At 40.2% G+C, this 27,335-nt stretch overlaps 1 protein-coding gene across 4 annotated transcripts in view; it reads right to left on the reverse strand.

The window, feature by feature from the left end:
* LOC101083473 (S-adenosyl-L-methionine-dependent tRNA 4-demethylwyosine synthase TYW1) overlaps positions 1–27,335 on the reverse strand; it is a 212,081-nt gene that overhangs the window by 154,567 nt on the left and 30,179 nt on the right. For all 4 annotated transcript variants that reach the window (XM_023247040.2, XM_023247039.2, XM_023247038.2 and 1 more), the window contains 2 exons: positions 23,388–23,505; positions 17,608–17,660 (listed from right to left, as the gene is read on the reverse strand). In XM_023247040.2, coding sequence (XP_023102808.2) covers positions 17,608–17,660; positions 23,388–23,505 — 171 coding nt within the window. The remainder of the gene's footprint in view (positions 1–17,607; positions 17,661–23,387; positions 23,506–27,335) is intronic.

Below are 27,335 nucleotides of genomic sequence, written 5' to 3' on the forward strand. Positions count from 1 at the left end.
TGTGCCATTGACTTGTGATTTTTCTATAATACCTTTGCTACTTAACAGTAATAAAGCCACAACCACAAAGGAAAGTAAAAGGGCCATATCATACGTGATATATGCTATACATAAATGTTATATATGACATATATGGCATATACATTTACATATATATTTATGATAAATACATATTTCTTTTCCAGACTGCAGTGGTAAAGACAGGAAAATACACTCTCAATTAAAGTGACCACCAAATAGGCAACTCCTCCTCCATCGGTATCCTTACAAGGTCATGATTTCCTGCTGAAAGAACCTCCTACTCCCCACAACTCCATTCAGATGACAGAGGTTTAGAAAACGAAGATGGCAAAGCCACAAAACTTGATAGAATGCTTGCCAGGCCCTTTGTCTTTCAAGCAAATACCCCTTGACAGAGAACCAAGAAAAGAAAAAAAGAGAATAAACCCCACTTCCTGTCCTGTTCTCCACATTCTCATCTATATCTATGTCTATACGATGAGAGTTGCCACACACAGGTGTGTAACACCCACCAAGTCAGCAGCAAACCATGACCACTTCCTTATAAGGAGCCAATATCATCTGGTTCCAGTACCTACACACTGGCCCGAAACTCAGTGGCTTAACACAACACCGATCTGCTATTTTCCCTGTTAATTCTGTGGGTCAGTTGGGTGGTTTCCCCACTCCCTATAGGGTCTGTGCTAAGGTTACTCATACAGCTGGAACAAGAGGCAGTCTGGCTGGGGCTACACATCCCAGAAGACCTCACTCACATGTCTGACACTGGATGCTGGCTCGGGGGGGCCTTGCTCCTTTCCCCCATTAGTTTAGACTGGCTTCTTTAGAGCACAACAGCTGGGTTCTCGGAGGAAGCCTTCCAAAAGGAGAAGCCTCGATGTCCAAGCACCTATCAGGCCTCCACTTGCACTGTGCTTGCTCACAGCCCAACAGCCCAAGTAGGTCCAATGGCCAAGCCTAGAGTCCTTGTGAGAGAGGATTGCAAGAGTGTGACTATTGGGAGTCATGGTTCACTGAGGGCTGCCCAGTTAATAGACTACTACATCATTTATACCAATTAGGTTCACTCCAAGCCTGAAGGCAAAAATTCTGCACATCATAATTTATTAGTTTTCAAAGAGCTTTCACACTCAATATAACCGCTAATAGCTCTAGATCAATTTTTGGCTTATTATAACAAAATCCTTTTAATATATGGTGATTACTGCAGCTCTCTGGGTAGACAGGCAAATATTCTGATTTTAGATATTTAAGATATGTTTACTTAATACACAATCACCATATTCTGTGCTAAGTGATTTAGAGGAAAAATGAATGATTCTGACTTCATTGTTATGTATTTTTTATAAAACCCTAAAGTTCTTACTGTAGAAAACATAAAAGCTTTCTAGACTATTCAAAAACACAAATAAATTTTTAAAATTCTTTACATTGAAATCAAATGGAAATATATTAAGAAATAACAAATCACCACCATAGTCACACAGATATACAATTTATTGCAAAGAACTTTAGAACACACATTTGGAATGTATGCTCTTAATGGGATGCATTCTATTGGCAGAAGGAGCTACAATGAATTTATTTCTCCTCTTCAAAATTATGGAGGACCCTAAAGAACTTTCATTTGTGTGGTTTATATCCATCAATATTTACATAAAAGAAATTAGAACCAAGAAATGTTTAAAATATTTCTTAGTATTTCAATTACGATAATTACAAGCCCATTACGTGTTAACACAATAGCATGGTTTTATGAAAAATATATTTTCCAAGACCAAAAAAAAAAAAAGCATAAAACAGTTGGATTCTTATAGATGTTTCTATATTCCAACTGTTGTGATATGTTATTTTGGTTATGGTATATGAACAAAACCCAGCCTCAGACAGATATGCAGCTGGAAAAAAGTAGTATTTTAATAGCCTTTTCAGAAAATTGTAAACGTTCTACTCTAATACTAAACCAAAAGTCCACAAGTTTCATTAAATATTAACTGCATTATGGAATCTGAAAACATACTAATGAACTTTTCATGTTTTGTTACATTAAAATACATTTGTCTACCTTGCACTTTGAATTTGATTTTATAACATCATGTATTGAAAAACACTGGTTCACAAAGTTATGCAGATCTTCCAAATACTGACACATTTCATTGTATAATATTTTAAAAATCACACTTTTTAAAATCACAACTGATCTCATCACTAAACTTTTCAAGTATTGGGAGGCTGCCAAACTTATGGCAACTAATACAAGTTTTCCAAAATTCTACTTTGCCTTTTTAAAGCTCAACTTTATTACTGGCAATAACTACTTTCAGTGGTTTTCCTTGAAGTGTCAGGCTGACTTTGGTTATTAAAATATATGTATATATATTGGCCACATACCTAAGCCTGAATAACCATACTTCATTGTTTTTGTACATTAAAATGGCATTCCATGAACACAGCAACTTACAACCTAACTGCAAAAATGCTTTCCTAAAGACAACTGTAGGGGCGTCTGGGTGGCTCAGTCAATTAAGCGTCCAACTTTGGCTCAGGTCAAGACCTTGTAGTATGGGGGTTTGAACCCCACATCAGGCTCTGTGCTGACAGCTCAGAGCCTGGAGCCTGCTTTGGATTCTGTGTCCCCTTCGCTCTCTGCCCCTCCCCCGCTAGCACTCGGTCTCTCTCTCTTTCTCAAAAATAAACATTAAAAAAACAAAACAAAAAGACAACTGTATCCTTTGGTATGCAACAAAAGTGCTTTACACATACTTGCCATTTCTTCATTTAATATTCTTCAGATATTAAATACTCTTTAGATATTCTTCAAAATATTAAAAAGACAGATAGTCACAGGTAGAGATGTTTTTAAATAATTTCTGCAACTTCGGGGCGCCTGGGTGGCGCAGTCGGTTAAGCGTCCGACTTCAGCCAGGTCACGATCTCGCGGTCCGTGAGTTCGAGCCCCGCGTCAGGCTCTGGGCTGATGGCTCAGAGCCTGGAGCCTGTTCCGATTCTGTGTCTCCCTCTCTCTCTGCCCCTCCCCCGTTCATGCTCTGTCTCTCTCTGTCCCAAAAATAAATAAACGTTGAAAAAAAAAATTTTTTTTAATAATTTCTGCAACTTCATCAAGGTAATTCTTAAGTATAACTGACATTAAAAAAAAAAAAAACAGAGTGAATGCACTTTGACTACTTAGTACAGTTTGGTATATTGCCTTAATTCATACTGAGGGGTCGGCCTTTTTAACCAACATTGCTTTTGCACCATTAATGCAAATGTCCACACAGCAAAAAAGACAAATGACATCACAGTTTTATTATGAAAACAGTATTGACCTCTGGGACACCCAAGGGTCTGCAGATCACATTTTAAGAACCACCATTGTAGGTTACCAGCAATAAGTAATCTTGTCAATATAAAAAAATCAAGGATTTTGTTGAGGGGAAAAAAGTGGCACAATTACAAAATGAAAGAAATTAACTGAAAACTAATGTTGGAATGAGAGTTCAACCACTTTGGAAAACTACTCATAATGTCTACAAAAGCTAAACATATGTTTAAGCAATTCTACTCCAAGGTGTACACCCAAGAAAAATGAGTGTTAAGTCCAAAGACTGTACGTGAATGTTCATAGCACTGACTTTATATGAGCAAACACAGTAACAAAAAACTAGAAACAATCCATTGTCCATTAACAAGTAAATGAATAAATGGCAGCCTATCTACACAATGGAATATATTCAGCAAGAAATGAAGTATCGATCGATTCACACAGAAACATGGAAGAACATCAATAACGATGCCAAATGAATGAAGCCAGATCAAAAAGAGAACATAATGCATAACTATATTAAATTCTAGAAAATATAAATTTTATATGCAGAGACAGAAAGCAAATCAGTGGTTTCCTGGAGATAGAAATAAAGAGATAGATGGATTACAAAGAAGCACAAGGAAATCTGGGGGCTGTTCATTACCTTGATTTTGATGTGTATTCTCACTAATACACCCATAGGCCAAAATTCACAAATTGTATACTTCACATACAATTTCTTGTAGGTCAATTATACTTCAATTAATGTTAAAAATATTTTAACTAAGAAGGGGGGGGTGGGGAGGGAAGATGTAGGAGTCAACTAGAAAAGTTCCCACCAACCAAATTGTGACATTTAGGATCAATAAAATGACTACGATGGGTTGAACTGATGAAAATACATCATTACATAATGAGATTACAAAACAGAGAAGAAAATTCATTGCCATCTGAGGCAGCTAATAAAATAACATCCACTTTGAAACCTGGTAACTACAGAGAAAGAATTAAACATGTATCCTGCTCGCCAACTGGAATAGTATTTCAGAGTAACTAAATATCTGTAGTTAGTAATAAAAATTTTCTTCCTTAAAGAATAATGCTAGTTAATAAACACAGAAGAAATAACAGAATTAAAAATATGATTTTACAAAATCTAATCACGTATTGCCTCAGCCAAGTACTATCAATTGGTGTTAAAGAAAAAAAGCAAACCGCAGCTTAATAGTTGACAGGAGTCAGGATTTTTTTTATTTATTAATTTTAATGCCACTATAATTAATATACAGTATTATATTAGTTTCAGGTGTACCATATTGTGATTCAACAGTCACTGTTCAGTTCTCATCATGGTAAGTGTACTTTTAACCCTTCTCCTATTTCACCCATTTCCCTCTGGCAACCACCAGTTCATTCTCTGTATTTAAGCATGTTTTTCGTTTGCCTCTTTTTTAATTTGTCCATTTTGCTTCTTAAATTCCACATGAGGGAAATCATCACTTAGCAGTACACCTTCTAGATCCATCTATGTGGTTGCAAATGGCAAGATTTCATTCCTTTTTATGGCTGTGTAATATTCGTGTGTGCGTGTGTGCGTGTGTGTGTGTGTACACACACATACCACTTCTTTCTCATTCATCTGTGGATGGACGCTTAAGTTGTTTCCATAATTTGACTATTGTAAATAACACTGCAATAAACATAAGGGTGCAAACAGCTTTTCAAATTAGTGGTTTTGTATTCTTTGGGTAAATACCCAGTATTGCAATTACTGGATCATATGGTAATTCTAGTTTTACTTTTCTGAGGACCCTCCATACTGTTTTCCACAGTGGCTACACCAGTTTGCATTCCCACCAACAGCACAAGATGGTTCCCTTTTTCTCCACATCCTCACCAACACCTATTTCTTGCGTTTTTTAGTTTAGCCATTCTGACAGGTGTGAGGTGATATCTCATTGTGGTTTTGATTTGCATTCCCCTGATAATGAGCGATGATGAGCAACTTTGCATGTGTCTGTTCCCCATCTGGATGTCCTCTTTGGAGAAATGACTGTTCATGTCTTCTGCCTAATTTTTAAATGGATTATTGGGGGTATCTTTTAGCTGTATAAGTTCTTTATATATTTGGGATACTAAGCCTTTTTCAGATATGTCATTTGCAAATTTTTTCCTCCCATTCAGTATGCTTTTAGTTTTGTTGTTTCCTTTGCTGTGCAAAAACCTTCTATTTTGATGTAGGCCCAACAGTTTATTTTTGCTTTTGTTTCCCTTGTCTCCAGAGACGTGTCTAGTAAGAAGCTGCTGCGGCCGAGGTCAAAGAAGTTGCTGCCTGTCTTCTCCCAAAGGATTTTGATGGTTTTCTGTCTCAAAGTTAGGTCTTTAATCCATTTTGAGTGCACTTTTGTGTGTGGTATAAGAAAGTAGTTGAGGGGCACCCAGGTTGCTCAGTCGGTTGAGCGTCACGCTTTGGCTCAGGTCATGATCTTGCGGTTCGTGAGTTCAAGCCTCACATCAGTTCTGCTGCTGTCAGCGTAGAGCCTGCCTCAGATCCTCTGTCCCCCTCTCTCTGCCCACCACCCAATTTTTTTTAAAAAAAGGAAGCTAGTCAAGTTTCATTCTTTTGCATGTAGTTGTCTAGTTTTCATAGCACCATTTGTTGATGAGACTGTCTTTTTTCCATTGCAGAGTCTTGCCTCCTTTGTCAAAGATTAATTGACCATATAATCATGGGTTTATTTCTGGGCTTTCTATTCTGTTCCACTGATCCATGTGTTTATTTTTGTGCTGGTACCATACTGCTTTGATGTAGTATGTCTTAAAATCTGGAATTGTGATACCTCCAGTTCTGTTCTTCTTTTTTAAGATTGCTTTGGCTATTCAGGGTCTTTTGTGGTTCCATACAAATTCTGAGATTTTTTTTCTTCAAGTTCTATTTAAAATGCTGTTGGTATTTTGATAGGGACAGCATTAAATCTGTACGTTGCTTTGGGTAGTATGGACATCTTAACGATATTGGTTTTTCCAACACACGAGCATGGAATAGCTTTCCATTTGTTTGTGTCCTCTTCAATTTCTTTCATCAATGTTTTACAGTTTTCAGGCTACAGGTCTTTTACCTCCTTGGAGTTTATTCCTAGGTATTTACTCCTTTTGGTATGATTGTAAATGTTTTCTTAATTTCTCTGCTATTTCATTATTAGTGGGGAAGCTTTATGTCTTAATAATGCCAAAGTAAAGTTCTAGCAGCAAGGAGAAAAACATAACAATAAAAAAGAGAGTAGACTGTCATTATCCTGTTTCAGTGGTCAATATTAGCATCATTAATGTTAGGTCAACCAGATATCAAGTCTACTGATATGTATTAATGAATGCAATCAACGTGACTTGTAATATATAATCAAAAGTATTAAATATCAATTAAGCCTTTCAATGCAGTTTCTCCTTTACAAGAAATATTGGGAATAAGGAAATATGCCCAAAAAGACAAAGAAACACTAGATAAATCTGGAAGGTTGGATATTGTACAAAACTGGCCTAAAAAAGTCAGTGTCCTTTAAAAAAAAAAAAAAAATACTAGACTTGTTTACAAAAGTGACAACAGACAAAAACAGAGGAAATGTGAAGATTAACCAGTTATAATGGTCATTTGGGGGCTAATTCAGGAAATATGAATATGTTCAGGGTATTAGATGAGACAAAGATTTACTGAAAACTAGAGATTCACTGCCAGGAAAAACCAGGTTATAAAACAGTATGATCTCATTGTATATACAGTCTGATCCCATTCAGGTTAAAATGAATATATATACAAAGAAAGCTTATGTATTAAGGTGTTAGTGCAGAGACTATGTTGGAAATACGTTTCACTTTATTTTTATTTCTCTAAATATTTTCATTTTCTACAACACACAGTGTTTCTACAATAATAAATGATTTTTTAAAAAATAAATCAGAACATGGACACCAGGGTGGCTCAGTCGGTTCAGTGTCCAACTTCAGCTCAGGTCACAATCTCACGGTTTGTGGGTTTGAGCCCCGGGTCAGGCTCTCTGCTGACAGCTCAGAGCCTGGAGCCTGCCTCTGTTTTCTGTGACTCACTCACTCTCTCTCTCTCTCTCTCTCTCTCTCTCTCGCTCTCTCTGCCCCTCCCCCACCCCCCACCCTTTCTCGCCCTCGAAAATAAACATTTAAAACAATTTTTTAAATAAAAATAAAATGAATCAGAACATACATTTCAATGGGGCAATAAGACATAAGCATAACATTTGAAGAAGACACTGATAACTGCTTTCAGAGATGCAGAAAAACAGCTTTGGAATCAACAGTAGTCAAAGTCACTTCCCATCATGGAAAACAAGAAAAGTTTCCTTAGGTAGTTATGAAAGATGAGCAAAAGGCCTAGAACTCCACTATCCAGTACAGTAGCTACTAGCCATGTGTGGTTATTTAAGTTTAAATGAATTAAAATTAAATAAAACTTATAATTCAATTCTTCCTTAGTCACATCAGCCACATTTCAAGTGTTCAAAAGCCGCATGTGTCAGTTTCATGGTCAGGCAGGCACGCAGTTAGGTATGAAGTATTAGGTGTGAGGTACACAGTTAGTATGTTGCACTGTATAGTGCAGATCCAGAACATTCCCATCACTGCAGAGAAGTCCTATTGGAGAGAGCTAAAGAGGTGGATGTCTCCTCTCACTATTACCATCAATACATCACTCACTGCACTGCTGCCTTCCATCCCTTGAACACTGACACCAGTTTACAGGTTCTCAAGGGAAGAATGCTTCCACCAGATTCCAGGGAAGCTGTGTTAATGGACAACCCTCAATGGTGGTTCTGCACCTCTTAGATCAGCTTTAGTTCCAGGCCATGCTTTCAAAGAATGTCTGTAGAGCAAACAGCCTTGGAAGCTAGAGTATCTCCCTTCAGGATAAAAGGCAGATTTGTTTTCTGTCCAGCATAACAGAGACCATGTCTCCCTCCCAGCTAAAGGTTGGGCAGGTTGGCAAGCAACCTTCTTGTAAGACTGGGGACTTAACTTGGGTTCCTCAGTCATAACATAAATCTGACATGCATCCAGAGTTCCCTCGGGCCCATTTCCACATCAAACTCCTAGCACTTGGGGGACAAGGGAACCAACATGACATTCAAACTGCCTGCTATGCTTTGCCTTTGACCCAGGAACTCTGTGTCCTCTGCCAACATCTATGCAACTCTGCTAGGCTGTGAGCTTGTAAGTAAGAGAAAGCAGCACACTTTTCACAGTTGTTGGGTTTTTTTAATGTTTATTTTTGAGAGAGAGTGTGCACAAGCAGGGGAGGGACGGGGAGACAGAGGATCTGAAGCAGACTCTGTGCAGACAGCAGAGCCCAATGCAGGGCTCGAACTCACAAACTGTAAGATCATGACCTGAACCGAAGTCAGACGCTTAACTGACTGGGCCACCCAGGCGCCCCCATAGTTTTTAACCGTTAACACTATCAGCTGGCTCCTTTGAGCTCCTCATGCCATGGAAACAAGAACTTTGTCAGGAACCAAGGGGATTTCTGGGGCATCTCTTCAGACTCATGGACATCAGTAAACGTTAAGAGTGCCGGAGGGCCCACTACTGGCCCAAACTCTTCACTGACAGACTGGATCACCCACTTGGTAAAGAACCATCACATCGAGGCATTCATTGAGCACAAAGGACATGTGACCTGCCTACTGGAAGAAGAAAGTTATAAATACCAACAGGGAACAGGTGCAAATGAGGGTAGTTGTATCTATGCATATATATCTTTCTCTTCTCCAATTACTTACAGGGATGCATCGGTGGTAGGTAACCTTATGATTTCATCCCTAGGTACAGGGTCTCAAAAGAGCATTCTCCCTTTTAAAGAACAGAGTGAATGAATACATACATCCTCCCTTGCATGAGTAGTGGCTGCAACAGATTAGGCAGAAGCAAATGTTTTGTTTACATTATTGTTTGAAAAAGTAACTGCAGGCAGAGGGTGTATATAGATGCTGAACATCCAAAGAGGTACACAGTACAATACTCGCTCCCACGCCTACCTGTCTAAGCAGGGGCTAGACGCCCTACGACACTTCTTCTCAGACTCCCTTGTCTGAAGGAACGCCACCAACGAGAGGCATTTATACAAGATTCAGAAGACTAAAAGGAGAGACTGTGGTCCCTTTCTGGCAGCAGCTGGCAGACACAAGGGCATACAGCGAACATCAAGTCTGCAGCGGCTTCAGAGTGGGCTCCTGGGAAACATCTGCCTTAATGCTGCAGCAGCTCAGGTCACTCAAGGCCTGTGAGCCCAGCACTTTCGATTTCCTCAAAGCCAGAAGCAATTCTCTCTGACCTTCACTACCGCGGGCCTTTCAACAGCTTTGTAAACGTTTAGTTAATTTACTTTATTAAATCTGTTCTTGCTAAAATACCCAGGGTGCTTTCTGTTTTCCTGGCCGACACAGATGGGCAGGATTTGGTCAGGTGGAGATTACAGCGGGGGAGAGAAGCAGCACACAACGTAGGGAGATTACGGCAGAAAAACAATGTTGAACAAGTGGATCATAACTACACTAAGTAGGCTCTTTCTCGGTTCAGGCCTCTATCACACTAATTCTTTGATCCAACAAATGTTTACTAAGCAATTATTACATGCCAGACTCTATTCTTGGTATTGGAAAGAAAAACAAGGACTCTCAGGTTGGGGAGGGGCTGAGAGGAGAAGGGAGGAGACAGATAATAAACAAAGGTACCATCTAGTAAATGGTAATAAGAGCGGCTGAGAAATTCCAAGCAGCCTAAGTCGCTCTGATAGAAACTCTCTGAGCGGAGATCTAAGAGACAGGGGCCAGAAAGCTTGGGAGGAGTCTGGACTTGGTGCATTCAGGGACCAGCAAGAGGGCTAGCATGGCTGGACTAAAGCACGGAAGACCAGATCACACAAGGCCTTGGAGGCCGTGAAAAGGACTCGGGCTTTTATTCTGAGTGAGATGGGAACCCCTGGAAGTTCTGGACAAAAAGTGACAGGATCTGATCTATCTGGCTTCTGTGTGGGGAACAGACAAGAGTGGAACCAGAACAAGCACTCACATCTCTGAAATAGTGTAAGGAATATATGACAGAGACTTGGACGAAGGTAGTATAAGCGGGGAAAAGTAATCACATTCTGGATATATTCTGAAAAGAAAATTTGCTCATGGAATAGATGTGGGAGGGGGGAAAAAAAACAGAAGAGTAAAAATGACTCCCAGGTTTTTGGCCTGAGCAAACGATACAGTTGCCATTAATTGACAGAATGAAGACTGAGGGGAACAGATTTAGGAGAGAAAATCAATAATTCCATTTTTGACATGTTAAAGTTCAAGATGCCTATTACACATCCAAATTGACATGTTGAGTAAGAGGTAATGGAGAGCCACTATAAGCTTCTGGGAAGGGAGTAGCTAGAGGAGAAGTATACTTCAGAGATTAACCAAGCTAATGTCAGATAAATTGGACAGGGGAGACAGAGTTGGGGATTCACTAGAAGCTGGTACTAGAGGGGAAAAAAAACTAGCTGCAATGTTCAAGAGGACAACGTGAACTTGGGAAGGTGGCAATGAAAATGGATTGGGGCAGGCGTTCTCAATGGGACCGACACCACCCAATGAGGGTATGGAAATCTGACTACTAGCAATAAGCAGGTGGGGCCAAGGGTTTCACATTTCCTGCAATGCTCAGGATAAATCCCATGAGAAAAAAAAAAGTCGCCACTTCCTTTCAAATGATTCACCAGACCTCCATACTTGCGAAAAATCTAATTATAATTATCTGAGCATAGATTCCAACTTCTTCTTGCTAATAAAGTATTTCCTGCACAATTGTACCAGATACTAAATTTTCCAGGAATGCAGCTATCATGTAAATTAAAGAAAACACTCTCTTTTATGCAAAACTTTCTCCAAGAAATTTCACCATTTTGAAAAACCATGAAAATAATGCTGTTTTCTAGTATTTAAGTCATGAGCAAATACCTGTATCTGTGTTGTATATGTAGGTACCACCTACAAATACATTACAGGGGAGATTCAAGATGCTTTTGGTAGACTTAGAAGCAGATATTCAATTAACAGACATATGAAATGCAAGATTCTCGCTAATCAAAGTTGTTTTAAAATTATTAGTCATTCTGGGGCACCTGGGTAACTCAGCCTGGTTAAGCATCCAACTCTTGATTTCAGCTCGAGTCATGATCCCAGTTGGGGGTCAAGGGATCATTAGATTGAGCCCCACGTCAGGCTCCGTGCTGAGCGTGGAGTCTGCTGAAGATTCTCTCCCTCTCTCTCTCCCTCTGCCCCTCCCCCTACTCACGCACGCATGTACTCTCTCTCTTCTCTCTCAAAAAGTAAAAATAAGAAAAAAAAAATAAAATTATTACAGTCGTTATACTGTTAATTTTTATAACATAAGGACAAGGTATCTATCTTGCAATAATTATTTGAAACTGAACTTGTTTTGGGGGGATTGCCTGCCGTTTCAAAATCTTACTCAGAAACTGTCACCAGAGGTCTACCACACCTCTTGGCCACTCGCGCTACCATTTCTGCCTCTCCAGTCCATCCTCTGGTCCTACTGTCACTTAAAGGTATGGCCTCCAAGATTTCGTTGCAAATGAAAGACAGAATGTGGATCTCAACAAGACGTGGAATTTCAAGGCAGAAGATAAGTATTTTCTATGACAATCCATCTCTACTCCTCCCAAGTTGCAACAAAAAACATTTTTCTGAGTCAACAGTTATAAGCGAAACACCACCCATTTGCGAGCACATCCTACTTTCTCATTTTTCCAATTTGATAATGTGTAATTGCTTGGCCTGTTAGCCTTACTTCAGTTAGGGTTACTGCCCTCTTGTCGTTATTATACCTACATAAGTCTGGCTTGTTTTTACTTCTTGTACAGAATAACTTCTAATCTGTTTCTCTCTCTTAACTGTAAAGTCGTCCATCATAAGCAGGTGCAAGCAGTGCCTGTCCCACAGTGCCTTCGAATGGCGTAGTGCCTGAACATTTTATACAGAAATACAAACCATTTTAATACAAAGTACTTCCTCTTGTCTCTCCTTACATTACAGCTAGAGCAGAACACTAACTTTCTAAATTATGTATGTGAAACTATATTTGTAAATCCATAAACTTAATCTAGCTGTTGTAAAATGCTGGTTATAAGCAGAAGGCATTGAGTCTGACATTACTGAAAATCACTGGATTAGAAGAGACAAATACTGGATGTTAAAAGGGTTAAAAAAAAAAAAAAAAAAAAGTTGAGCACAACAGTACGTTGAGTGACTAAGGTGCCAGAAGTGTCATCAGCATGTTCATGCCCCAAAGGGTGAAGGCAGAAAAATAGTGGTGAAAAAAAGTAAGAGTTTCTCAAATACTAATCAACAACAGCAAAAGGCCTAGGGGGCCGATGGCACTGAAAGCATGCTCAGGGAAATAGTGAGCGGACAGGATACTCCGAAAACAACGGGGGCTGCAGAAGCAGCCTCCCTCTTAGGGAGGGCCAGCAAGGCACTGAGGCACCAAGCAGAGGTCAACTGTGGATTATGGCAGCGAGGGCAGGGGCATTCCAAGAGAAAGATGAAGCATGCTTCCTTGCCAAGAACAAGAGAGCACACCATTAAAGGCTGGTTCTAGAAGAGTCAGGAGTCATGATGGACAGGACACAGAGAAATAGAAAGTACGAGACAGACATCAGGAGGTAGTAGTGTGAACTGAGGACAGAAATTTGTAAGAACAGGAATAAAGAATATAAAAAAAAGTCAAGCATGCCTGGAGAAGAAAGCCTGGTTTATTTAGAACTGTCAGGTCTGAGCTAACCAAAACCTCAACAAGAGTGGCTCTTTGTGGGGAACACTCGTTATGGGGATAGGACAGGCTGGAAAAAGGCCGGGAAGACAGCAATGGAGCCACTGCGACATCGGAAGCCAAGTTGCTGGAGGCCTGCAGAGACTCAGCTCCTGGTGACACGGCCACAAACAGTGGCAGGAGAGTCACACCATCCACGTGATAAAGAACTAGTATCCAGTATATATAAACAGCTCTTACAAGCGCTGTTAACCCGATGTTAAAATGGCAAAGAATTTGAACAGACATTTCTCCAAAGATTCACCAAAGGCCAAGAAGTAAACATAGTCAACAATGTTTCCCATTAATGGAAATGCAAATGCAAATCAAAATCACTATAGGGTAACAATCTCACCCCCACTAGGATGGCTATAATCCAAAAGACAGACAACAACAAACATTAGCAGGTTGTGGAGGAACTGGAACCCTTGTACACTGCAGGTGGAAACAGAAAATATGCTCAGTTTTGCAGTCCCTCAAATGATTTAAACATAGTTACCACGACCCACAAATTCCACTCATAGGCCTATAACCAAAGCACATAAAAACACGTCCACACGAAAACCTGTACATATAATAATGTCCGTAGGAGCGTAATTCGTAAAACCAAAAGGGGGAAGCAAACCAAATGTCCATCAAATGATGGACGACAACAACAAATGGGATATATCTACACATGGAATACTACTGGCCATAAAAAGGAATGGAATATTGATCTGTATTATCACACGGATGTGTCTTGAAAACATTATGCTAAATGAGAGAAGCCAACACAAAAGGTCACATCATGCATGAACGTCCAGGTTAGGGGAATTCACAGAGATAATAAGTAGATTAATGATGCTTCAGGGGTGGGAGGAGAAGTGTGAATGAAGGTGGACTGTTAGTGGGTGCATGACATCTTTCAGAGGGGACAAAAATGTTCTAAAATTAGATTGTGATAATGGTTGCAAAGCCCTGTGAATATACTAAAACCCACTCAACTGTACACTTTAAAGTGTGGGAGTTGTTTGATAGGTAAATTATATCTCAATAAAGCTATTTTAAAATGCCATCTTATTTGTTCCCATGGGATTTTAACTCACGGAAGTGAGTACCAACCTGGAGAGGCCAATGCCAGTGAAAGAATATCTTGCTTACATTTCCCAAGACAAGAGGGCACCCTCACCACACAGGGTAACAGAGGACTAGCAGGTTTGTTCAGGAGACAGAGCAGGAGAGAGGGGAAAGCCTAGGCCAGAGCTTTTACTGGGGATCCCTTGGGAAAGGCAGGCAAGACAGGGTAAACAATGCAGCATTGGTTTGTCTGAATAATTCAGGCTATAGCACTGTCACTAGTTGTCCAGTACCTGGCCCTGGGATAATACAGAGTGGGGAAGGTATTGGCATGGTGTGTGAGTGAGATAAGGAGGTAACTGAAGGCTACAGATTCAGGATTGGTTGGTTGGCAAACTCAAGGCAAGCTATTATGGTCTTTAGGAATTAGCTAGCCCTGGGAGGGACAGTTTCTCCCCAGGTCTGTAAGGCTCTCAAAAGTCAGAGCATCAAGACTACAAAATGAGGCACCTGGGTGGCTCAATGGTTAAGTGTCCAGCTCTTGGTTTCAGGTCAGGTCCTGATCTCTCACAGTTTCCTGAGTTCGAGCCCCGCATTTGGCTCTGCGCTGACCGTTCAGAACCTACTTGGGATTCTCTCTCTCCCCCTCTCTCTCTGCCCCTTCCCCACTCACGCGGTCTCCATCTCTCTCAAATAAATAAATAAACTTAAAAAACTTAAAAAAAAATACAAAATAAGAAAATAGTTAATATAACTAGCCCTGTGATGAATGAATGCCAAATAGACAAATTCAGAATCTAAGGAACCAGAACAAACATAAAATAGAAACTCACAGGCTGATTCTAAAATTTATATGGAAATGCAAAGGACCCGGAAGAGAGGAAACTCTCTTGGAAATAAATAAATAAATACACAAACAAAGAGAACTTATACTGCCTAATTTCAGACTTATTACAAAGCTACAATTATCAAGACAATGTGTATTGGCATGAGGATAAACAAACAGATCAATGGAACAGAATAAGGAGTCCAGAAATAGGCCTACCCGTAGACACATGACTGATATTCTACAAAGGCCTAAAGTAATTCAATGGTAAAGGGAAAGTCTTTTCAACAAATGGTACTGAAACACCTGAATATCCACATGGGGGACAGGAGAGGAATGAATCTTGACCTTTACCTCATGCCATTCATAAAAATCAGATCACGATGAAGTCAAAGACCGAAACATAAAAGTTAAAACTATGTATGAAGCTTTCATAAAAAACAGTGACCCTGAAGTTGGCAAAGATTTCTTAATATACAAAGAATGCTAACCATTAAAAAGAGGAAAAAAAAAGATAAATTGGACTTATCCAAACTTAAAACTTTAAAAGATACCATTAGGGAAATGAAAAAAGGAAGCCACAGATTAGAAGAAAATATTCACAATGAATATTGGGCAAAAGACTCATTTCCACAATATATGAAGAACACCAAATCAACAACATAAAGTCAAATAACCTAATTTGGGCAAAAGATGTGAACAGACACTTCACACGTATGAACAGCCAACAGGCACATGAAAAGTCATGCCTCATCATCAGTAGTCGTCAGCAAAATGCAAATTAAAACCACACTGATCCCAAAAAACAAATAACCCAGTGAAGAAATGGGCAGAAAACATGAATAGACACTTCTCTAAAGAAGACATCCGGATGGCCAACAGACACATGAAAAGATGCTCAACATCGCTCCTCATCAGGGAAATACAAATCAAAACCACACTCAGATATCACCTCATGCCAGTCAGAGTGGCCAAAATGAACAAATCAGGAGACTATAGATGCTGGAGAGGATGTGGAGAAACGGGAACCCTCTTGCACTGTTGGTGGGAATGCAAACTGGTGCAGCCACTCTGGAAAACAGTGTGGAGGTTCCTCAAAAAATTAAAAATAGATCTACCCTATGACCCACCAATAGCACTGCTAGGAATTTACCCAAGGGATACAGGAGTACTGATGCATAGGGGCACTTGTACCCCAATGTTTGTAGCAGCACTCTCAACAATAGCCAAATTATGGAAAGAGCCTAAATGTCCATCAACTGATGAATGGATAAAGAAATTGTGATTTATATACAAAATGGAGTACTACGTGGCAATGAGAAAGAATGAAATATGGCTTTTTGTAGCAACGTGGATGGAACTGGAGAGTGTGATGCTAAGTGAAATAAGTCATACAGAGAAAGACAGATACCATATGTTTTCACTCTTATATAGATCCTGAGAAACTTAACAGAAACCCACGGGGGGTGGGGAAGGGGAAAAAAAAAAAAAAAGAGGTTAGAGTGGGAGAGAACCAAAGCATAAGAAACTCTTAAAAACTGAGAACGAACTGAGGGTTGATGGGGAGTGGGAGGGAGGGGAGGGTGGGTGATGGGTATTGAGGAGGGCACCTTTTGGGATGAGCACTGGGTATTGTATGGAAACCAATTTGACAATAAATTTCATATATTGAAAAAAATAAAATAAAATAAAATAAGTTCACAAAAAAAAAAAAACACCACATTGATATCACTGCACACACATCAGAATGGCTAAATTAAAAAAGATTTTCAATACCACAGAATAGTGAGAAAATGTTCCACCTGGAACTTTCACAAATTGCCAATCCAAGTATAAAATAATACAGCCACACTGAAAACAGACTGGGAGTTTCATACCTACCTTGTGACCTAGCAATTCCACTCCTAGGGATATACCCAAAGGAAACTGACACATACGTTCATAACAAAGTGCTACATAAGAATGTTCACAGAAGTTTTACTTAGAATAGCCAAAACCTGAAAGCAACCCAGTGTCTATCAACAGATTCAAACCTGTGGTATGTTCATTGTGTTGAACAGTACTCAGCAATAAAAATGAATAAAACTACTGAAATTTACTACAACATAGAGGAATCTGAGAAACATTATGTTGAGTTTAAAAATCCACCTGCAGAAAAATACACATTATGATTCCATTCATATGAAATTCTAGAACAAGCAAAACTAAACCAGTGACAGCAATTAGAACAACTATGTCCTGGCTGATGGGGAGGGACTACTGGCTAGAAATAAATACAAGTGAACTTATCAGGGGGAGAAAAATGGCCTATATATATCTTAATTTAGGTGGTAGATAAGGGTTTTTTATAGCCATCAATACAGGTTGAACTCATTTAACAAATTCAGTCAAAATCATTACATTAAATGTAAATTATACCTTTAAAATGGCAAAATTCATTGGCTACATAGAACAGCCATAGAAAAGTTGCATAAAACAGAAATAATATTTAAATAAAAACAAATACCTTTGTCCATCTGCAAAGCTTCACCCCAGAATGGCTCCCAATCAACTGATAACCTGAACAGAAAAACAAGGAACATAAAATTGAACTGATTCAAAGCCTCATATTAAAAGGTGATTAAAAGGCGCCTGGGTGGCTCTGTCGATTAAGCATCCAACTCTTGATCTTAGCTCAGGTCATGATCTCAAGGTTTGTGGGATCAAGCCCCACATCCGGCTCTGTGCTGACAGTGCAGAGGCTGTGTGGGATTCTCTCTCCCCACCTCTCTGCCCCTCCCCCACTCACATGTGTGCACATGCACTGTCTCTCAAAATAAATAATAAACTTTTTAAAAATGGCAATTATAAAACTAACAAAATCATTCTTCTTTTCTACATAATGGTAGGCAACAACCCAATGGCAGAAAACATTAACATTTGAAATCACCAGGATGATAAAACAACTTAAAATGTTTATGTATCTAGGGGCGCCTGGGTGGCTCAGTCGGTTAAGCCTCCGACTTCAGCTCAGGTCATGATCTCATGGTTTACAGGTTCGGACCCCTGCGTCGGGCTCTGTGCTGACAGCTCAGAGCCTGGAGCTTGCTTTGGATTCTATGTCTCCCTCTCTCTGTGCCCCTCCCCTCTCACGCTCTGTCTCTCTCTCCTTCAAAAATAAATAAACTTAAAAAAAAAGTTTTTTAAATGTTTATGTATCTAATAATATAGACTCAGAATACATAAAAATAGGCTAATCCAAAATCATAGGGAAAGATTTTAACATCTTTCAGTATCTAACAGATTCCATAGATGGAAATGCAGTATGATCTAATCCATACTGTAAATGTGATTGAGAACACATGGTATTGCCCTCAACAACTACAGAATTCACCTGTTTTTCAAGGACCCAAGGAAATTCTGTAAAAATAAACCAAATGCTGGGCCATAAAGCAATAGCAAGTAACGATATACTTCAAACAAACAACTGGGGAACTCTCATTGGTAATCTTTGAAAATGATGAAGAATCAGATGGGCAAAAGGATATTAAAATAAATACTGGGGCATCTGGGTGGCTCAGTCGGCTGAGCGTCCAACTTCGGTAGGGTTGTGATCTCTCAGTTCATGAGTTCGAGCCCCACATTGGGCTCTGTGCTGACAGCTCAGAGCCTGGAAGCCTGCTTTGGATTCTGTGTGTCCCTCTCTCTCTGTTCCTCCCCCAGTCATGCTCTGTCTCTCTCTCTCTCTGTCTCTCTCTCTCTCTCTCTCTCTCTCTCTCTCTCTGTGTGTCTCTCTCTCTCTCAAAAATAAACATTTAAAAAAATTTTTAATAAAGAAAGAAATAAATAAAAATAAAGAAATACTGCCCCAAGAAGAGGAAAAACAAAATGCCAGGAACCATAACCCAACGTGAATTCTCAGGACCAGTCCCACAACCTAGCATTTAAAATTCATGAGCTACAGAAGATATGAGAAGCATGGAAAAGCCATGCCGAAGTAATCACATTTCCTTTTTTAATAAACTAGTAGAGCAAACACGTAGAACATTCTGATTTCAGAAAGCACTTAATGAAGTTTCTCACAAGGCTTCAAGTAATAAGCCACAATTATCATGAGTCTCTTGTATAAAAAGACTCTTGACTTGCAGACAAATGAGGCAAATGGAAAAATATAGTCTGGATGATGGCAGAAGTGGATCCGTGGCTGGTTAAATATCCATATTCAGAGTGTGATGATTAATGGAACAATGTCAATTTGGATTGTAAGTCTCTACTGGGCTTTGTCTTTTACCCACTTCCACATTTATGTAAATATCTTGCATATAAATAAACAAAACACCGCTTATCTATATGAAGACAGAACAGAGTGCAACTGGACAGCTAATCTCAGATGCAGAATAAGCATTTAAGAGATTCCTACAGAAAATTCCAGTTCTTCTTTTGGATTCCTACAGTCTATTAGTGTCTTTACATCCTTCTCTTCCAAGATACATAGGGTTTTATAAAATTTTGCATTGAGGTAGGTATGAGAAAAACTGCCGAGTACAGGATGGACAGACCACAACGCCAAGATAAACCAATGGTACGCAGCTGCTAGAAATCACACTGCACAATTCTAACCAAGATAAAGTCACCGAGGATTTACTCTCCCACCTGAAATGCCAAAAATGGACAAAATATATGAACAGTTTCCAAGACATGAAACACCAGGCAACAAGGGACAATAATCCCAGAGAAGATGGAAAACACAGGAGGCGAGCCCTGCCATGCCCAGAGCTTACTGCCCTCAAAGTTTCCAGGCTGTGCGGCAGGGAGAGGCAACGCACACGCGGCTGGGTATTTTCTCGGAGTTGAGGACATGGAAGCAAGAGTTGGGGAGCCCACACGGCTAGAGTTTGCAGCACTGAGTACCAGAGAGTCAAAAGCTACACAGAGATTAAACTCAAGAATCTGCAGAGGATTCCTAGAAATTCTGCCTGAGTAATGCTTCATGCATATGTGAGAGAAAAGCTAACCAAGAAAGGGAAAGAACCATCTTAAAGGACTGGAGGTGCGCCTGGTGCTCACAGCCAGCTGGGAACTGTGTCTATTCACACCAGTCAGAAGCTTAAGATTCACAAGGCAGAGTACACAGCAGTGTTTTGCCCCGATAGTCATAAGTAATTAGCCATATTCTGAGTCAGCTCTGGTCTCACTTAACAAGTCATAAAAGCCAGATTAAAAGGCTCAAACTTGTTTCCAAGTAACTGCTCTTCATCCTAGAACAAAGCTCAAGAATGTTTTATAGGAACACAAAAATATCTAGCACCCAATAAGGTAAAATTAGACCTGGCATCCAATCAAAGATTAACCAAGCATGCAACGTGACCAATGAAAAAATAATCCAGCAACCAAACTGACCCAGAAATGATACAGATGTTAGAATTACATTAAAACAGTTGTCTAACTGTAATTCGTGGGCTCAAAAAGTTAAGTAGAGACATGGAGAATATAAAAAGACCAACACTGAATTTCTAGAGATGAAAACTGTAATGTCAAAGCTGAAAGAAACACTGGATAGAATTAATGGAAGATCAGACATTAGAGAAGATTACTAAATTATACCTGAAGACATAGCAATAGAAGCTATCCTAAAATGAAAAGTAGAACAGAAAAAAGAATGTTTTTTAAATTGTCTTTAACATTTATTTATTTTTGAGAGACAGAGTGTGAGCAGGGGAGGGGCAGAGAGAGAGGCAGACACAGAATCCTAAGCGGGCTCCAGGCACCAAGCTGTCAGCCCAGAGCCTGACACAGGGCCTGAACCCAGAAACGGCGAATCATGACCCAAGCTGAAGGCGGACGTTCAACCAACTGAGCCACCCAGGTGCCCCGAAGAAAGAATTTTAAAAAATAATGAAAATAGTATCAGTGAGCTGTAGGTCAAATTCATGTAATTGAAGTCCCCAAGGAAGAGAAGAGAGAGGGAGTGACAGAAAAAATACCTGAAGAAACAATGGCCAAAATCTGTCCAAATTTGATTAAAACTATAAATCCACAGAACCAGGAAGCTCAACAAATCCCAAGTAAAAGCAACATGAAGAAAACTACGTTGAAACACATTATCATTAAATTGCTCAAAATCCGTAATTAAGAGAAAATAGAAAATCTTCAGAGTGCCAGGGGCTAAAAACATTACTTTCAAAGGAACAAACAACAGATGACAACACAGGTCTCATCAGAAGCAATGGGAGCAAAGTGGAACACCTTCAAAGCGCCGTAAGAAAAAAGTCATCAACCTATGATTCCACATCCATCAAATAATATCCTTCAAAGATGAGGGCAAAATAAAGTCTTTTTCAGATACACAAAAACTGAAATAATTCAGCACCAACACACCCACACAACGCGAAACGCTAAATGAAGCCCTTCAGGCAGAAGGAAAAGGCTGTCAGAGAGAACACACATCTACGCAAAGGAAGAAAAACACCAACAAAAGTGGTATCTACAGGGGCACCTGGATGGCTCAGTCGGCCTCTGACTTCAGTCACGTCATGATCTCATGGCTCATGAGTTCAAGCCCCACGTTGGGCTCCATGCTGACAGGTCGGAGCCTGGAGCCTGCTTCGGATTCTGTGTCTCCCTCCCAACTCTGACCATCCCCTGCTCATGCTCTGTCTCTCTCTCTCTCAAAAATAAACATTTTAAAAATTTTTATTATTTTATTTATATTTTTGGTTTGTTTATTTATTTTTGAGAGAGAGAGAGAGACAGACAGAGCGTGAGCAGGGGAGGGGCGGAGAGACAGGGAGACACAGAATCCGAAGCAGGCTCCAGGCTCTGAGTTGTCAGCACAGAGCCCGATGTGGGGCTTGAACTCACAAACCAGGAGACCATGACCCAAGCCCAAGTCAGGGCTACTGAGCCACCCAGGCACACTCCCAAAAAAAATTTTTTTTAAGTGGTACCTATATGAGTCAGTATGTAAGATTGTTTCTAATTACATCTAATTAAGTCAAAATTAACAGACAATTGACTACTTAAACTAAAATAATAAAGATGTAGTATAGGCCTCTAAGATACATAGAAGTAAAATGTATGATAATGATCACATGGAGGTTGACAAGGGGAAAACACAAGTGTGTTACTGCAGCTTCTTCCACTGGACATGAAGTGGCGTCTTAATCACTCACTGTGATATGATCAAGAGGTATGTGTAACACCTCGAACCATCACTAAATACCAATACAGTGCTATAACTAACAAGCCAATGAGGAGGTAAAACAGAATCATAAAAACATAATCTAGGGGCACCTGGATGGCTCAGTCAGTTAAGCATCTGACTTTGGCTCAGGTCATGATCTCATGGTCCGTGGGTTTGAGCCCCACATCGGGCTCTGTGCTGACAGCTCAGAGCCTGGAGCCTGCTTCGGATTCTGTGTCTCCCTCTCTCTCTTTGCCCCTTCCCCACTCATGCTCTGTCTCTGTCTCTGTCTCTCTCTCTCTCAAAAATAAACATTAAAAAAAATTTTAAAAACAACTTAATCTAAAGGAGGCAGAAACTGGAAAAAGGAAATCAAAGAACACAAGACAAGGAGAAAACAAATGGCTACATGAGAAATGTAAACCTATCATGAAATCAGTTTAAATTGTCTGAATACCCTTATTAAAAGGCAGACTATACATATATATATTATATACATAAATATATGTATGATCTGAATATTCTTGTCTGTCTCCTCTAATAGGCTGATGGCTCCTTGAAGAAGATACTGCATCTTAAGTTTCTCTGCATGGCCAGGACTATCACACAAAAGGGTCTCAATAAACACAGAAAGATGGAGTGAGGGAAGGAAGTCAGTCCACTGACTCCCAACTGACCACTCTTCTTCTACAGGAAATCAGTATTATTTGTTCTCAAGTAAGGCCTCCTTGATGAGTTAGGACCACAAAAACCCAAATACACTTCTACGTAAAACATTTCTAATTGACCCAGCCTAATATCGATAGAAGCCTCTTTTCTGCATTTAATAATTTTCCCTTAACAAACGACGATCTGTGATGGCATTTTCCGTCTCTGTGCCAGAGCCACGCTGATGCTAACATCCCAGGAAACCAAGCACAGGGGAAATGTGCTGGCCCGCAGCCAGTGCACAAGGGGATCCTTCTGCAGGAACGAGAGGGGGCTGCCTCGACAGCTCCGGCCGCCACAGTGACAGGGCCACTGGGCCTTCTTCCCTCCCTCCCTATTTCACGCTCCTCACTGGGGTATTAAATGAGAGCGCTTGGGAGGGCGGTCCAGTGACAGCGCCTCCTGACGGTCCTCACCTTGTTTAGTAAGGGCTTCTCGGAGAGCAGGGGTTATCATAGCCCTTCTTTCACTGGCTTCACCCTTCATGGCGTTCCTGACCAGAGTGCTTTTCTCCTCCTGGAGCTCCTTCTCTCTCTGTATTGAAATTAAAAGAACAAAATTCAGAGCTGGCAGCGAGCGAGGAGAACAACAGCACAACAGTCACGGACACATGGCATGGGTAAGAAGGTGCGTCGTGAACCACGGCCCACACAAGCCAGTCTCCTCCAAAGTGACCACATTCCCAGTCAGACAGTGAGCAGAAGGCCTGCCAGTCTTTTCTCTTTTCTTTTTGCTTTCCAAAAAAAGGAACTACATACTCAAACACATACACCCGCAAAATGTAAATCAACAATCCACTTATCTAGATGTCAATTATTTTTAGCAATCTGAGTACCGACAGCTGCCGAAATTCATCAAGTTATTTCTCTGAATTTCAATTTCCTCACCTGAAAAACAAGGAAAGTAATAGCTAGAGAGCAGAAACGTTACAATTAAATGAAATAAATCACCAGGTACAATGCCTGATACATAACAGGAGTTCAATAAAATAGAATACCGCTGGTTATGTATCTGCAAAACCCCCAAAACAAGTCAAAATAGTGCTCTGAGCTGCTCAGACAGCCATTTGTTTGGAGACCAAATTACTCCTCCACCTGCCATCCCAACAATGACTCCTTCTAGATGATCCTGTGGGGAAAATGTGTCTTCAGTGACAGAAAGAAATCTGAAAGATAATATAAGGCTGATTGTGTTTCCTTTTGACTTTGGGCCCTAGAAAATTCAGCAGTACGCTGATGGCTGTGTAAAGTTTCAAATCATGTTTGTCTCGAATTCTCTGTAAGTGGCTTCATAGTACATGATGATCTTCACCCTTTACACTGATTTCTTCCTCTATTTAAAAAAAAAAAGTTTTAATGTGTATTTATTTTTGAGAGAGAGACAGACAGACAGAGAGCAAGCAGGGGAGGGGCAGCAAGAGAGGGAGACACAGAATCTGAAGCAGGCTCCAGGCTCCGAGCTGTCAGCACAGACCCTGACGTGGGGCTCGAACCCACGAACCATGAGACCATGACCTGAGCTGAAGTCGGATGCTTAACCGACTGAGCCACCCAGGCGCCTCAGCCTTCTTCCTCTATTTTTAAATCTTACTCTATGTACATATATTTTAAAGTTATCTGAATGTCTTTTTGTAAGATGGTAGAATGCTAATCAATAATTTCAGGGCAACACACAAAGTCTGTGCTATGCTACATTTGCCAGATCTTAGTAAGAGCTGCAGAAATTCAAAATAACTCACCTTGGCAGCGGCCTCACCACCAAGCCCTAGACTACCTTCAGTGCCTGTCCATTTGCAGTGCCCCACCCCTAGAGAATCAGTAGTGAGAACACCTCACAGAACCCTGGATGTCTGAAATCTGCATCCAACTAATACAGACGGGAGGATGGCCCTTGTTTGAAGCTGGACAACAGGTGACAGGGATTCACTAGATCATTCTACTTTTGTGAATGTTCAAAGTTCTCTAAACAAAAAATGTAAAACAGATTTAAATTTTTTTAAAAAGAAACAAGTAAACCAATGAAATTTGGAGTTAACTTCTCTACCTTCTCTGTTACGTCAGGGATTTACTCCGAAACTGGAAGTCAGTGAAAAACTACTTTAGAGACTCAAAGGTATCATGATGAGAAACATAAATCCAGTTAGTCCTATCTGTCCTAAAGTCAGCATTCCTAATTACTAAATATAATCAAAATGCAAAGCTAATGAACAATTTTGCTTCTGTTAATATAGTTTTGAACTATACATTTCCACACAGAACTGAAAAAATTTACAAACACCAACAAATTATTCTCATCTATCATAAAAGTGATCCGTTTATTCCTAGGCATTTTCTTTAAGAAATTTTAAAGTTTCAGTTGTTCTTTTAAAATATTTAAAAACAAAAGTATCCTTTGGCTTTTTTTTTTTTAAGTCTATTTCAGACCTAAAAAGATGTCAACTTAAAAAGGAAGTCTGTGGCAGAGCAAGATGAACTGACCTTGAACTTGACAGCGTTTAAATGTCTCTGAGGTAATTCCACAGCAAGTTACTAGAACTCCCTACTAATCATGCAAGAATTGCTCTCAAAAGCCTGTCACCACAAAACATCACCGAGCATGTATGCTTATCCCAAAGGCCACATAAATCCAAAACTGGACCCACCCGTGACACTGGCCTCTGACCAGTGTGCTCAGAGTTCCAGAGACACCCTCTTGTGGTTATAAACACACACACACACACACACACACACACCACCACCACCACCACCACAAAAAAACTAATTCTGACTCCTATGAAATGAACACTCTTAAAGAACGGTCATGGACCATCATCCATGTCCCATCACTAGAGAAATTATCCATCATAAAATATGAGGGTAGCTACTCCATTTCAACCATTTAAGATACAAAATTTATATAGGAAAGAGCCCAGAGGCCACAACGAGAGATCCTGAGCATTCAGGACAAACATTTACCATTCTGTCTCTATGGCAGTTTAGTCCCATCTTCCATATGCAGCAGTAACTTCATTTCCAAAAAGAAATACAATGGCTCATAACATTCCCGAAGGAAGTGCAAAGCGCCAAATTCTAATCTTGTAGGTGCAGACACCGTTCACTGTTTGCCCAGAATACAACATATATAGCTGCTATATGGCCGTAATAGAAATTACTGAAGATCCCACAACTAGTCAACCTTGATTCCTCCCTCTCCTGTGTGCCCCATTCGACAACGAGTAACCAAGTTTTAAAGGTTAATTCCCACAGACTGGCTCACTCCATCCACAATGCCATTGCTTCTGCACACCAGCCTTGGTTTCTCCTAAGGACAGGACAACTGCAAGAGCCAAACTAAATGGTCTCCCTGTCTCCAACTTGTAATCTCATCCCTCCCCAACTCCCAAGCCCATCACATCTGCCCTGAAAGAAAACGAACGTCCTCTCCAAGCTGCTGCTTCCCAACACGCAAAAAGGAAAGCCAATTACAAGCTACATTCCTAGGCACTTTGGAAAATGACTATAAATAAGTGAAAAGTCCTTTATAAATAAACAGGACTACATTAATCTTACATAATCACAGGAGCAAAAAGTGGTACGAATTTTCTTTAAAAAAAAAAAAAGATACCGTACAATATTACCTAATTCATTTTCATACCATTGTCCCAGGAACCACAGTACCATCCCAATTATCACCTGGGAAACAGGACAGAGCAAAAAAAAGTCATCTGTTAAAGACTTTAAGGTAAAATTCCACCCAGCCGGGTAAGTGCCAAACAGGTGTTTTGCCACAAACAAGCTTTTCATTACCAAAGCATACAGACGTTTCTGCTGGGAAAAAGTCCTTCTGATTGTTTCAATCTGTTTATTTCATTGATCCATCAGGTGATTCCCTTCCTTATCAAGTCATGCAGAAAACAGAATCCCCAAGCTCTCTCAAGAAGTCATCTTCCTATACAGTCAGCCCTTCTAAGCCTGGAGCTTTGCTGGCAAACGGTTGGGCATTCAGTAAATGGTGGCCGAATAATGAATGCCTCCAAACTACCAGACAGATATTCCTAGCTCTAGAAAAGCAGATCTCCCTTCTTTCAGTAACTGATTTTGGATCTGGCAACTTTCAATGTTAAAAACTCTCCTTCGGGGGCGCCTGGGTGGCTCAGTCGGTTAAGCGTCCGACTTCGGCTCAGGTCATGATCCTCATGGTCAGTGAGTTCGAGCCCCACATCAGGCTCTGTGCTGCCAGCTCGGAGCCTGGAGCCTGCTTCAGATTCTGTGTCTCCCTCTCTCTCTCTCTCTGCTCCTCCCCCGCTCACGCTCTGTCTCTCAAAAATGAATAAACACTAAAAACAAAAAAAAATTTTTTTTAAACTCTCCTTCAGGTATTGAAGC

This window comes from Felis catus, chromosome E3 (assembly GCF_018350175.1).
Source record: "Felis catus isolate Fca126 chromosome E3, F.catus_Fca126_mat1.0, whole genome shotgun sequence".
NCBI classification, from domain to species: domain Eukaryota; kingdom Metazoa; phylum Chordata; class Mammalia; order Carnivora; family Felidae; genus Felis; species Felis catus.